Source organism: Alexandromys fortis, unplaced genomic scaffold, assembly GCF_014885135.2.
Source record: "Alexandromys fortis isolate MF-2015 unplaced genomic scaffold, M_Fortis_MF-2015_v1.1 scaffold_23, whole genome shotgun sequence".
NCBI lineage: Eukaryota > Metazoa > Chordata > Mammalia > Rodentia > Cricetidae > Alexandromys > Alexandromys fortis.
In genome coordinates this window covers 7,564,551-7,579,533 of record NW_026067907.1, presented here as the reverse complement: position 1 = coordinate 7,579,533, position 14,983 = coordinate 7,564,551, and the positions used below count along the sequence as shown (strand labels likewise).

The 14,983-nt window shown below is 46.1% G+C and overlaps 1 protein-coding gene across 1 annotated transcript in view; it reads left to right on the top strand.

The window, feature by feature from the left end:
• Nucleotides 1-14,624, top strand: part of Slc22a2 (solute carrier family 22 member 2) — a 35,573-nt gene extending 20,949 nt beyond the window's left edge. Inside the window, exons 8-11 of the mRNA XM_050135901.1 lie at nt 607-715; nt 1,388-1,500; nt 5,465-5,564; nt 14,267-14,624. Coding sequence (XP_049991858.1) covers nt 607-715; nt 1,388-1,500; nt 5,465-5,564; nt 14,267-14,333 — 389 coding nt within the window. The 3' untranslated portion in view covers nt 14,334-14,624. The remainder of the gene's footprint in view (nt 1-606; nt 716-1,387; nt 1,501-5,464; nt 5,565-14,266) is intronic.
• Nucleotides 14,625-14,983: the final 359 nt, after the last annotated feature.

Genomic DNA, 14,983 nt, shown 5'->3' with positions numbered 1-14,983 from the left:
AGGGTGTCTATATGGCTGCATAGAGGGTGTCTGATTCCCTGGAGCTGGAGTTGCAGGGAGTTGTGGATGATGCTGGTGCAGGGAACAAACCTGGGGCCTTTCTTTGTAAGAACAGCAAGTGTTCTTAGCCATCTCTCCAGCTCCACGTTTAAAAGAGAGAGAGAGAAACTATTTGTGCTGGGGCGATTGCTCCATGGGTAAAACACTTCCTGTGCTTGCATGAGGACCAGAATTCAGAACCCACAAAAATGTCAGCACTTAAAGGCAAAGACCTAGGATTCCTTAGAGTGAGGTGACCAGATAGACTGCTAGGATTGGTGACCTCTGGGTTCAAGGGAACAGTCCTGCCTTGTATAGCAGGCACGGGCTTATTGAGGACACATGACATCCACCTCTGATCCACACGCACATACATGCATGCACACGCAAAACGTTGGAACTGCATCTAAGGTTAGCGCATCCAGACCTGCAGAGGTTGCCGCATTTACCTCATGTCTGTAGAGGACTATTCTTGCTTCCCTGTCTCATTCTGCAATGTAGAGTTTGTCCTCACAAGCCCCCTCTGGAACCACATGCAGAGTGGCTGAGTGCTGGCTTTCCCCTCAGATCTCCAGTGGCTGAAAGTCACCGTCGCGTGCCTGGGTAGAATGGGCATCACCATGGCCTACGAAATGGTCTGCCTGGTCAATGCTGAGCTGTACCCCACGTACATCAGGTGAGTGGGAATGCATAGCTTTGGGCTAGACAGTCTGGCTTCTCAAAGCACAGGGGGACATGTGGGTGTTCAAAGGCAGCAGCCACCAGTTCACACTCAGGCATACAACCAGCAGTTCACACTCAGGCATATAACCAGCAGTTCACACTCAGGCGTATAACCAGCAGTTCACACTCAGGCGTATAACCAGCAGTTCACACTCAGGCGTATAACCAGCAGTTCACACTCAGGTATACAATCAGCAATTCACACTCAGGTATACAATCAGCAATTCACACTCAGGTATACAATCAGCGGTTCACACTCAGGAGTATACAATCAGCGGTTCACACTCAAGTGTATAATCAGCGGTTCACACTTAGTGTCCCCAAAGCCACAGGGCACAGGAGCAAGATTACCATGCAGAACGTGACCAGAGCAGCTGAGTGGGTGTGTCACGTGATAGAAAAAAATCCTTCCCTCTCTGGTCTGAAGGCTAATGCAGACAAAAACAACCAACCATGGGTGAGGGTATGTGCACGTGTCCTTTCTGCATATGGAAATGAACAGAACCGATGTTTTTCTGCTCTCAGACATCTAATGGTTGGGGAAAGGAATTATCTAGGGGTGCAGTGGGAGGTGACTGCTGCCCCACCAGAAGTTAGAGAACTAAATCAGTTTTCTGTGACCTAGGAATCTCGGCGTCCTTGTCTGCTCCTCCATGTGTGACATTGGCGGCATCATCACGCCTTTCCTGGTCTACCGTCTCACCGACATCTGGCTGGAGTTCCCACTGGTGGTATTTGGTGAGAAATCACCGTGGGTTTAATTACTAGTGATCAGCAATATTATTAGTATTATTTTAATGCTCCCAAGCCAGCACTAACACTGGGCTATGGGACTGATACCTTAGAAGCATAAACTGAAGACAAGATGAGATAGAAAGACATCTCCCTGAAGCACCCCCAACTCCCTGACCGGTGACATTCATCCCTCTCAGATCTGTAAAAGAACGAACCCTTGCTGTCTTCATTCCCAAAGCACTTTTACTTCATACTTCAAAGACGGTTAAAATTTCAAAACCCAGATAACACGGAATTCACAACCAATAAAAACGTGTCCGCAAGACGGAGCCCCCACCCCACCTTTCCCGGTAGAGTTCAGGATGAGGCATGGCACGGCCCCTTCTGCTACTGCCAGGGGAGCCAGGAGCTCATACGGATTACCCAACTGCTCTGTAGCCCCCCTTGCTAGTGGGTAGAGTAGGCTGGCCTCTATCAGCTGCTGATCACAGAATCTGAAAGACCCTGGGCGTCACCATCCAATCACTGGCACTGCCCTTGGCCCAACTGCAGCTTAGCGGGCCCTGCTTGTCTGTGTCTCCTGCAGGGATGACTGTGGACACAGACTCAGGCTTCTGTTCACCTGCCCAGGGTAACTGGAGTGCCCAGGGTAACTCAGGGCACCGCTTCTGTTTGCTTTCAGATCTGCAGAGAGCCTTTCAGACTTCATTAAAACCACCCTTTCCCCAGAACACACCACACTGACTTCTCCCCTGGACTCCATGCACCCAACACTGCTCTCTTGGAGCTGAATTCTGCCCCCTCCACTTACCCTGGTCCGTTCCTTCCCTTGCCAGAAGACCTGCCAATGAATGTTTCAAGCTGTTGCTATAATTTTCCATCAAAACAGACCCAATGAGTTCCTCCACATCCCATCATGCTAGCAAGATGGCCAACGCTGATAACACCAGGGCTCTTTCCCCTGGGATCACCAGAGCTACCAGGCCCACAGACAGGGGACATATGCCCCAAATCTCTGACTCCCAAACACTGGCTAAGGAGGCCTGTCCCGGAGCCTCCTTCCTCCTCAGAAAGTGCCCACCATACCCCAACTCTTTCTCCCCAGGCAGGATTTAGAGATCCTGACCCTTGGTAGGTGGTGTCTAAGGGGTCAGCAGGACATTTCTGGACAGCAAACACAGGCTTCATGTTTCTGCAACCACCCCTTCTCTCTCTCTCTCTCTCTCTCTCTCTCTCTCTCTCTCTCTCTCTCTCTCTCTCTCTCTCTCTCTCTCTCTCTCTCATAGCTATTTCATCTAAGAAGCCTAAGAGTACTGGCTAAGAGCCCACTGGAAGGCTGGGGGTGGCCCAGTGGCACTGTATTTGCTTAGCATGGGCAAAGCCCTGGTTCCATCCACAACATCAGGACAAAACAGATAAGGACCACAGGAAAGCGAGTAATGCTATCCTGGTCAGCCAGGCTGATCCTTGCAGGATAAATGCTAATCTGTGACCTACTATTCTTTGAACTTCACCCTTTCCAGAGACTAGGAGTAGAGAGGTGTGGCAGGCACTCCTGTGAACCCAGCACTGGGGAAGCAGGTGCAGGAGGACCTGGGCTACTGACCTGGTTTCATCTCTGCTGCTATGACAAAAAAACATTGACAAAAAGTGATATAAAGAAGAAAGGGATTTATCTTAGCTTACAATTCCAGGTCACCATCCACACTGTCGGGAGTCAGGGAGTAACTTTAAGGCTCTGTCACATTTCCTCAGGCAATCGGGACTAAGACAAAGGAACACAGCACACTCACTTGCTTGTTTACACTCACACGATTTTTCAACTCCTCTGCAGCCCAACCCAGTGTAGAAAAACCCACTCTGAGAGTCTCTTCCCCAATCTAGGTTATGTCAAGATGAACTCCCTGACATCTAGGCAGAGAAACCCTGTAGAGGGAAGGAACTCCCTGACATCTAGGCAGAGAAATCCTGTAGAGGGAAGGAACTCCCTGACTTCTAGGCCCAGAAACCCTGTAGAAGGAAGGAACTCTGCCTCAGCTGAAGTAGCTGAGTGTTGCTTACATTTGTTTCTCATTACACTACGGATCACGCTGAGAGATTGGGGGAGATTCAGAGACGTTAACACTCTGTCATGTCCACAGTTCGTTCATACCACAGTATATGAAGTGGATGATGTCACTTGACAAAGGACAGAACGTCAGAGTACTCTCAGGTCCTCAGACCAGTCAGGAGTCCGAGTCAGACTCAGATGCCCATGGGTCCGTTTCTGCTGTTTCTAAAGATAAATGGCATCCAGCATGCAGTTCTTTGAAACCCCAAAATAGTGAAGAACTAGCACCCCATTTCCTAGGCTCTGTTACAGGAAAAAACATCAAAGCACACCCCTAAAAGTTTTATATCTCCAATATGAATTTAAAGATGACAAAATATTAATATGGTTGGTATTGATATTATAACCAGAGACTGAAACAAAGGAACCAAAGAAGCCAAGTGGCCGTGTCCAGTCATACATTCTACCCTGAGTTGGGCCCATGTTATTTTCTATGCTGGGGAAATGGAACCCCACATGCTCAGCAAGCCCTCTACCACTAAGTTATACGGGAGGTGGGAGGGAATGAGACTGTTCTGGATTACCTTCCAGTGCTGTGATTAAAAACTCTCTGACCCAACACAATTTAAGGGAGAAAAGGACTTATTTGACTTACACTTCTGGGGGAAGTCAGCGCTGGAACTTTGCTTCCTGGCTCATTCTCTGGCTTCCTTGATACCTTAGCCCAGGCCCACCTGCTTAGGAATGGTACCGCCCACAGTGGGCTGGGACCTCCTGCAACGATTAGCAATCAAGAGCATCAATTGATCTCACAGATGTAGCCACAGGCCAATCGGCTGTAGGCAGTTACTCAAATGAGGTTCCCTCTTCCCGAGTGACTCTGGGTTGTTCCAAGTTTACAATAAAAGTTAACCAAGGGGCTCAGTGAATATTCAGTGGCTTGGGGTACTGACTGCTCTCACGGTGGACCAAGATTTGGTTCCCAGGAGCCAGACAGCAGCTACCAACTGTCCAGAGAAGCCAATGCCCTCTTGTGGGCTCAGCAGCACTGCACACATATGGTGCACAGAGATATATGCAGACAAAACACCCATATGCCTAAAATAAAATGTTCAGTCTTTTTAATTAGACAGGTCAAAGACAGAGCCTCATTTCGTAGGTCATACTGCCCTTGAATTTACAATCTTCTCCCCTTAGTCTCCCAGAGGCAATCATTACAGGTGAGTACCATGAGACTCTCAGCTCTGAACATCTGAACTTGAACTAAATGGCTTCACTATGTTTTTGTGATAGTATTACATATGCAGTAACACGCAATGCATTCTTCCTTTATTAAAAGGACTACTTAATTATATTCATTTTGTGTGTGTGTGCGTGTGTGTAAAAGGTGCCAAGGTGCAACATGTGGAGTTCAGTTCTCTCCTTCCTCCACATGGGTGGCTCCTGGGGATTGAACTCATATCCTCAAGCTTAGCAGAAAGCAGCTTAACCCACTGAGCCATCTTGCCAGTCTTGATACAATTATTCTTGTTAGCTAGCAATGGTCCAAGTTTCTCTCTTGCTCCCAACACTGAACATTTTTCTATTGGCAGTTACATTCTTCTTCGCATGGCTAGGGTTTGGGGGGAGTTATTTTCTAACTCTGAAATTTCTTAACACTGTGGCGATGTCCAGTAGCCTAGAATAGCCTTGACTCGAAATGTTAAGTATTTCATTTCCCTAAAAGGAATTGTAACCCAATGGTGTTTGGCATTGGGAACCTTATTTATGATGGAAAATAGGGTTTTAAAGATGGCAAGCGAGTCTATAAATAAGAATGGGAAAAAATACTCCCCAAAAGAGAAAGAGGAACAAGGGGAGCCCTAATTACAGAGATTGCCTTCCTGGGTTTTGATGCAATTCACACCTGTGTTTCAGCTGTAGCTGGCCTTATTGCTGGGGGACTTGTGCTGTTGCTGCCTGAGACCAAAGGGAAGGCTCTGCCTGAGACCATTGAGGATGCTGAGAACATGCAGAGGTAGGTACTTGGGCTCCCTGAATGAACTCCTCCATAGACAGTTAGGAAAGTCTGGATCCAACTGGAAAGAAAGATTAGGTTGACCCCAGATCTCATAACATGTGATCAAGGCAAGCTACATCAAAGTGTTAGATATCAAGAAGAGAAAAGAATTAGTGAAAACACTGTGGGAGGATTGGTTATAGTTCACACCTGCATAATAGGTGAGGTCTGTCTAAATATGCCGAGAGAGAGAGAGAGAGAGAGAGAGAGAGAGAGAGAGAGAGAGAGGAAGAAGAAGAAGAGGAGGAGGAGGAGGAGGAGGAGGAGGAGGAGGAGGAGGAGGAAGAGAAGAAGAAGAAGAAGAAGAAGAAGAAGAAGAAGAAGAAGAAGAAGAAGAAGAAGAAGAAGAAGAAGAAGAAGAAGAAGAAGAAGAAGAAGAAGAAGATAGAAGGAAAGAAAGAAAGAGGAGAGGAAGGAAGGAAGGAAGGAAGGAAGGAAGGAAGGAAGGAAGGAAGGAAGGAAGGAAGGAAGGAAGGATATGGCCCACAGGAGAAATATTAGTCTGTCTGTATTCACAAAAATTCAAAGTTAATCTGAAACACTGGGAAACCTGAATAAAGTGTTTATTCTATACAAAGAGCTGGCTTTCTGAACATATGTGGAGAGCTCTTACAATTCCATGAGAACAGCTGCCCAAAAACAGGAGACAGGAAGGGCAGGGGCAGCTGACTCAGCAGAAAGGAAAGTCCCTCCACCTCACTCACAACCAGAAGAATGTGAGCTGAGGCGGCACTGGCATCCCTCTGGGTCATCAGAGGTCAAACCAGCTGGAACGCACTGTGCTGGGGAAGAAGACTCGGGACCCAACAGCACCCATGCAGCTGTGAACCATTCACTGAAACCTCCATGACAGTCAGCCCCACCCTAGGAACAGGGTGATACCTGTCTGCCTTTCACCCGGTCGCCACCTCTTGAAACTCAGATGTGTGAAATGTGTGGCGAGGACCAATCGTTAAAGCATCTTCTAATGCAACAAAGGATTAAAAGCAACCTAAACGCCCTTCAGTTGGGAATCCAGTTGAATAAATTATTATCTCCCATACAACAAAGTACTATATAGCCACTTCTTAAAAAGTGAGACAGCTTTATATCCACCGCTAAGAAAAGATCTCAAAAAATAAGTTGTTATTGGGAAGAAAAAAAAAACCAAAACATAGAAAAGTATCCATTCTACAATTTGGGTAAATGCAACATAAATACACAGACATACAAAGGAAGAAATTCATATGTATACATTCTTTCCCGTTGCACACTTCTCTTGGTGACTTGATAAAATGTTGCATGTTTGTCTCCGTCATGCTCATGACTCTTTTCCTCCACCTGGCGTATCCACACTGTAAATGCCACCCGCCCATCAGTCCCTGAGCACACATCTCAGTTACCTGTTGGGCTGCCAGGGTCTCAGTGTGTTATGCACAGATCGTGGGGTCCACCAAACCACCACGGAGTCTGCCCGTGTACGCAAAAGCAAAAGGCAAGATCAAGCTTGGATGTTCCATCCATCCATCCAACACAGCCATGAGGCTGGATCACCATGAGCCTAGTTGGGGTGGGGTTTTATCATAGTAGAGGTTGGGGTGAGGGGATTCCTAAGGTTCAGGACCCCTGATTGGCTGACATTTGTCTAGGAGAGTCTTGGTGAAATGGTACGGGTGTGTGCTGGGCTAAGGGACATCAGGTGATCCTATTTATAATGGTTAGAGGGTTAGGTATTTCTCCTTGGATGGTCTGCTCCTGGGTGGTGTCTGTGTGGTCTCTACAGAGCCTGGAGGGCTGGGCCCTACAACTGTGCTTGTGTTCACACGACCTCTCTATCACTTGATTGTGACCCAGAGTATAAGAGCAGTGATGCTGACAGCTCAGACATTGTACCAAAGAGAAACTCTTATGCAAAGGGCTTTCTTTAGATATGAAGGGGAAAGTTGTCCACTTGATAAAAGCAGAGAAAATTGTGTCACACACCTGGTCCTAGGGCAGCATGCTGCTGAAGTGCAGGGGTCTGAGGCTTTTCCTGGAATTGCTGTTGAGGGCACAAGCCTCAACTGAGCTGGATGTCATATGCTGGCAGCCATGGGACACCAAGTGTTTTTTCTGACCCCATGATGTTTTCTGAGGTGAGAAATGCCACATAAACTGAACTCCCAGGATCTGTGACAAAACCAGATATGGGAACCTGAAACAGGCATTTCCTCTTGTTGGTAATTTGTGGGAGCTGAATGGGGGCCTGCTCTTTGGTGGCTCTGCTGCTGTTACTATTGGTGTTGCTGCAGCTGCTGTTCTTGTTGTGGCTGTCACTGTTACCACTGTAGTTGCTGCTGTCACTGTTGCTGTTGATTCTGTTGCTATTCTTGTTGTTACTGTTCTTGCTGCTACTGTTACTCTTCTTTTTGCTGTTGTCACTGTTACTGCTGCCACTGTTCTTGTTGCTACTGTCACCATTGCTGTTGTGGCTGTTACTGTTGGCATTACTGTTGTCACTGTTGCTGTTGTGGCTGTTACTATTGGCATTACTGCTGTCACTGTTGCTGTTGATATGGCTAATGTCATCATTACTGTTGATTCTGTTGTTGCTGCAGTTACTGTTCTTGCTGCTGCAGTTGCAGTTTCTGCTATCACTGTTGCTGCTGTTACTAGCAATGCAGTTATTGTTCTTGCTGCTGCAGTTGCTGTTGCTACTCTCACTGTTGCTGCTGCTATCACTGCTCTTGTTGCTGCTATCATTGTTGGTGCTGTTATTATTCTTGTTGCTGCTGGAACTGTTGCTGTTACTTCTGTTACTATTGTTTGTGGTTCTGTTGCTGCTGTCATTGTTGGTGTTGCTCCTGTTACTGTTCTTGCTGTTGCTATCACTGTTACTGCTGCTGTTGCTGCTGTCATTGTTGCTATTGATTCTGTAGCTGCTGCTGCAGTTACTGTTCTTGCTGCGGCTGTCACTGTTGCTATTGCTGCTCCTACTGTTGCTGTTGCTGCTGTTGTTGTTGCAGAACTTACTGTTGTTGCTGCAGGTACTCTTGGTACTGCTACTATTTCTATTGCTACTGCTACTATTGCTGCTGTTACTGCTCTTACTGCTGCTGTTTCTGTTGCTGCTGCAGTTACTGTTTCTATTGTTTTTGTCACTGATGATGCAGTTTCTGTTTTTGTTGCTGCTGTCACTGTTTCTATTGTTGCTGTTGTTGCTGTCAATGTAATTGTCGCTGTTACTGTGGTTACTGCTCTTGCTACTACTGTCACAATTGCTGCTCTTGTCACTGTTGTCACTGTTTCTGTTGCTGCAGTTATTATCCTTATTACTGCTGTTTTGGTTTTTGCTGCTGCCTTCACTGTTGTTGGTGATGTTGTTACTGTTCCTGATGTTGTTGTCACTGTTGTTGTTGCTGCTGTCACTGTTGCTGTTCCTGCTGTCACTGTTACTACTGTTACTATTCTTGTTGCTGCTGACATTGTTGCTGTAGTTACTAGTCTTGCTGTAGCTGTCACTGTTGCTGCTGTTACTGTTCTTGTTGCTGCTGTCACTGTTGCTGTCATTACTGTTCTTGTTGCTGTTCTTGTTGATGCTGTCATTGTTGCTACTGCTGCTGTTACTGCTATTGCTGCTCCTGTGACTGTTCCTGTTGCTTCTATTACTATTGTTTTTACTGTTGTCACTGTTGCTGTTGCTACTGTCATTGTTGCTGTTGATTCTGTTGCTGTTACTGCAGTTACTGTTTCTGTTGCTGCTGTCATTGTTGCTACTGCTGCTGTTACTGTTGCTGTCACTACTGTCATTGTTGCTGTTGCTGCTGTTACTGTTCTTACTTCTCTTTCTATTTATGCACTTACTATTGTTGCAATTACTCTTGGTGCTGCTACTGTTGCTGTTGTTACTGTGCTTACTGTTGCTGTTGCTGTTGTTGCTGCTACTGTTACTGTTGCTGTTGCTGCTGTTACTGTTCTTGTTGCTGTCACTGTTGGTTTTGCTGCTGTCACTATTACTGCTGCTGTTGATGCTGTTAATTCCGTTGCTGTTGCTGCAGTTACTATTCTTACTGCTGCTGTCACTGTTGCTATTGCTGCTGCTGTTGTTGTTGTACTTACTGTTATTGCTACATTTACTCTTGGTGTTGCTAATGTTACTGTTCTTACTGTTGCTGTTTCTGTTGTTGCTGCTGAAGTTACTGTTGCTTTTGCTGCTATCACTGTTGTTGCTGCTGCTGGTTATACAGTTAATGTTCTTGCTGCTGCTGTCACTATTACTGTTGTTACTGTTGCTGTTGCTCCAGTCACTATTGCTTCTGTCATTGCTCTTGCTGCTACTGTGACTGTTGCTGTGGCCTCTGTTACTATTCTTGTTGCTGCTGCTGCTGTTACTGTTGGTTTTGCTTCTGTCACTGTTATTATTGCTGTTGTTGCTGTTACTGTTGCTGCTGCTGTTTCTGTTATTGTTGCTGCAGTTACTATTGCTCTTGCTGCTGTTACTGTTACTGCTGCTGTTTCTGTTGTTGCTGCTGCAGTTACTGTTGCTGTTGCTGCTGCCACTGTTGCTATTGCTGTTGCTGTTACTCTTCTTCTTACTGCTGTCACTGTTGCTTTTGTGGTTGTTACTGTTGGCATTACTGCTGTCACTGTTGCTGTTGTGGTTCTTACTATTGGCATTACTGCTGTCCCTGTTGCTGTTGTTATGGCTAATGTCATCGTTGCTGTTGATTCTGTTGCTGTTGCTGCTGTTTCTGTTCTTGCTGCTGCTGTCACTGTTGCTGTTGTCACTGTCACAGTAACTGTCACTATTACTGCAGTTACTCGTCTTGCTGCTGCTGTCACTGTTACTGTTGCTGCAGTTGCTGTTTTTGCTGCTGCTATCACTGTTGCTGTTGCTGCTGTCACTGTTACTGTTGCTGCAGTTATTATTTTTATTGCTGCTGCTGTTACTGGTTCTGTTGCTGCTCTTACTGCTGCTGTTACTGTTGTTACTGTTACTGTAGTAATTATTCTTGTTGCTGCTGTTACTGTTGTTGCAGTTACAGTTGACATTAATGTGTTTGTTGCTATTATTTTCCTTTTTGTTGTTATAGCTGCTCTTTATGCTGCTATTGTTGCTGCTGTCACTCACGTTAATGTTGCTTCTACTGTTGCTGAAGCTGCTGTGACATTTTATGCAGTGGCTATTGTTTATGGTGTTCTTAATGTTGCTGCTATTATTGTTGCTGTGGCTGTCATCTTTTGTAGCGCTGTTGTTGCCATCCTTGCTTCTTTTGCTGTGGTCATTCCTGTGGTCACTGGTACTGTTATTGTTGTCAGTGCTGCTCCTAGTGTTCTTCATGCTACCATCAGTTCTGTTGCTCTTATTGTTGCTGTTGCTACTGTCCTTAGGGCTGTGATCGTTGCTTTCTCTGGTGACACTGCCACTGGTGCTACTATTGATGGTGCTGCTGCTGTCCCTGTTGTTATCACTACTATCATTGCTGCTGCTGTTGATGATGATGCTGCAGATGCTGTCTTTGCCATTTTTGCAACTCCTCCTGCTATTGTTTTTACTATTGCTGCTGCTGTTACCATCAGTGTTGGCACTGCTATCAATGCAGTTGTTGGTGTTACTGCTGTTGTGGTTACTGCTGTTGTCTATGCTGTTGCTGACACTGCTGCTCTCAATGCTGGTATTATTGCCACTGTTGACGTTGGTACTTCTTTCAATGTTGTGGTTGTTGTTACTGCTGTTGACACTGTTGCTGTTGTTGATGCTGGTACTGTTGCTGACACTGCTGCTGCTATTTCTGCTGTTGCTGCTGTCACTGTTGCTGCTGTTACTGGTAATGCCATTACTGTTCTTGCTGCTGCTGCTGTTTCTACTGTAGTTGCTGTTGCTACTCTCACTGTTGCTGCTGCTGCTGTCACTGCTCTTGTTGCTGCCATCATTGTTGCTGCTGTTATTATTCTTGCTGCTGCTGGAACTATTGCAGTTACTTCTGTTACTGTTGATGTTACTGTTTCTGTTGATGCTATCACTGTTACTGCTGCCATTGTTGCTATTGATTCTGTCATTGCTGCTGCTCTTACTGTTGCTATTGCTGCTCTTACTGTTGCTCTTACTGCTGCTGCTGTTGTTGCAGAACTTACTGTTGTTGCTGCAGGTACTCTTGGTACTGCTACTGTTGCTATTGCTGCTGTTACTGTTTTTACTGCTGCTGTTTCTGTTGCTGCTACAGTTACTGTTCCTGTTGCTTTTGTCACTGGTGATGCAGTTTCTGTTCTTGTTGCTGCTGTCACTGTTTCTATTGCTGCTCTCACTGCTGCTGTTGTTGCTGTCGCTGTAACTGTCGCTGTTACTGTAGTTACTGCTCTTGCTGCTGCTATTACTGTTGCTGTTGCTGTTACTCTTCTTGTTGCTGTTGTCACTATTGCTGCTGCTATTGTTCTTGTTGCTACTGTCACTGTTGCTGTTGTGGCTGTTACTGTTGGCATTACTGCTGTCCCTGTTGCTGTTGTTATGGCTAATGGCATTGTTGCTGTTGATTCTGTTGCTGTTGCTGCTGTTGCTATTCTTGCTGTTGCTGTCACTGTTGCTGTTACTGCTGTCACTGTTGCTATAGCCGTAGTTATTCTTAATGCTGCTGTTGCTGTTCTTGCTGCTGCCTTCACTGTTGGTGGTGTTGCTGTTGGTGTTGTTGCTGCTGTCTCCGTCACGATTGCTGCAGTTACTGTTCTTGCTGCTGTCATTGCTGCTACTGTTACTGTTCTTGCTGATGCTGTCACTGTTGCTGATACTACCAATGTTACTGTTGCTGCAGCTGCTGTTCTTGCTGCTGTCACTGCTATCGCTGTTTCTGTTGCTGCAGTTATTATTCTTATTGCTGCTGTTATGGTTTTTGCTGCTGCCTTCATTGTTGATGGTGTTGTTACTGTTCCTGATGTTGTTGTCACTGTTGTTGCTGTCACTGTTACTGTTTCTGCTGTTACTATTCCTGCTGCCGCTGTCACTGTTGCTATTCCCGCTGTCACTGTAACTGTCACTGTTACTACTGTTAGTGTTCTTGTTGCTGCTGTTACTGTTTTTGTTGCTGCTGTCACTGTTGCTGTAGTTACTATTCTTGCTGTAGCTGTCACTGTTGCTGTTGTTACTATTCTTGCTGCTACTAAAACTATTGCTGCAGTTACTGTTCTCGTTCCTGCTGTCACTATTGCTGTTGTTCTTGTTGCTGTTCTTGCTGCAGCTGTTGATGTAACTGTTGCTGTTACTGAAGTTACCGTTCTTGTTGCTGCTGTTGGTACTGCTGCTGTTACTGTTCTTACTGTTACTATTTCTGTTGTTGCTGCTACTGTTACTGTTGCTGTTGCTGCTTTCACTGTTGCTGCTGCTGCTGCTGCTGTTCTTGCTGCTGCTGTCACTGCAGTCACTTTTATTATTGCCACTGTTGACGTTGGTACTTCTCTCAATGTTGTTGTTGTTACTGCTGTTGACACTGTTGCTGTTGTTGATGCTGGTACTGTTGCTGACACTGCTCCTGCTGCTGCTCCTGCTGCTGCTGCTGCTCTTGCTGCTCCTGCTGCTGCTCCTGCTCCTGCTGCTGCTGCTCCTGTTGCTGCTGCTGCTGCTCCTGCTGCTGCTGCTGCTGCTGCTCCTGCTGCTGCTCCTGCTGTTCCTGCTGCTGCTCCTGCTGCTCCTGCTGCTGCTCCTGCTGTTCCTGCTGCTCCTGCTGCTGCTCCTGCTGCTGCTGCTGCTGCTCCTGCTGTTCCTGCTGCTGCTGCTGCTGCTCCTGCTGCTGCTGCTCCTGCTGCTCTTGCTGCTCCTGCTGCTCCTGCTGCTGCTGCTCCTGCTGCTCCTGCTGCTGCTGCTCTTGCTGCTGCTCCTGCTGCTGCTGCTGCTCCTGCTGCTGCTCCTGCTGCTGCTGCTGCTCCTGCTGCTGCTGCTGCTCCTGCTCCTGCTGCTGCTCCTGCTGCTGCTGCTCCTGCTGCTGCTGTTTATGCTCCCATCGCCATTGCTATTGCCGTCACTGATGCTCTGTGGTTGGGCCTGGAGACTCTGGGGGCTCAGCATATTTGCTTGTCCCCCCACTTGGAGACTGGGAAGCCTATAGCGCTGCTGAGTGATTTGATGAGATTCTGTTATCCACACCTCTTCTTGGACTGCTCTAGAAACTGAGACCATGTGGGGAAATGGAACTGGGGCAGTCCATGCCTGATTCAGTACAAACAAGCCCATGTACAAAGGGCAGAGCTGGGAGCAGCAGAGGAAGGAGAGAAGCCCTCCTCCAAAGATTATCAGCAGCATCCATATAGCCATGGAGAAGACAGTAAGAAAACTGAGCAATGTCTTAGTCACAGACTTCGCTCATCAAATAGTGGAAACAAACTTGGGGAAAATAATTTCTTAAATTCTGTGCAAGAATTGATTGAAGTATCTGGATTTTTGCAATCATTATATTTAACCAGTGTAGTCATATTTACTCTTCAACTACATTCTCTGTTATGGAGGAAGGTGAACCACTAGGAGGAAGATATAGGAACACCTTCTCCTGCAAGTTATTCATCCACTTTCTTCATGAAAACCATCACTCAGAAGACAGCATATGTCATCTTGGACGAATCCTACACTTAAATTTTGATTTGTTTTGTTTATTTATTGCCTGCTTGATACTTCTTTCATAACTTCTTTCTCACCTGCCTAATTTGATTTCCTATTGCAGGCCAATAAAAAAGAAAGAGATGAGAATTTACCTCCAGGGCAAGAAAGCAGGTCTTCAGCTAAGCTAAAGAGAAAGAGTGTGGGCCCTACTGGACCAGAGGCAGAGCTTCTTCCCACACCAGAAACCCACACAACCCAATTGCACTTACCTTAACACTCCATCTGTGGGGAGCTGCAGCCTGCATGGTTTGCTGCACTGGTGTGCCAAACTCTACCTACCAGCTGGGACCTTCCACCTCACCCTGCTCTCGGCAGGCCCAGGAAAATGGCCATTGCTTTATTGGATTTGTCTTTTTTGTCTTTTTATTTCTTTATTTGGTTTATTTCTCAACCATGTCATGAAACCAAAATACACAAGGGAGCTGTGGGTCAGGACAACAAAATATTAAAAAAAAAATCTGAAAAAACAATAAACTTGAGAGAAGTAATTTTATTTTTTTAAGAACTAAAAAACTAAAGGCGATATCACAGAACATACATGAAGAACTTGGAATGGGACCTTTCAGTATCACAAATGTGATGAATTTTTAAAATATGCTGCTTACTATGTGGATCACACTTGAAAAGAGTGGGAATATAAGTTGAGCAGTCACCAAGCCTGCCCGAGTTTACAGTAGGTGACCACACACACATTCTTTATGTAAAAGATCTGGTGGGGAGTGCAGTAGGGGCATTCCTGCCATTACTGAATTAGCCATGACAATGTTTTCACTTCGGT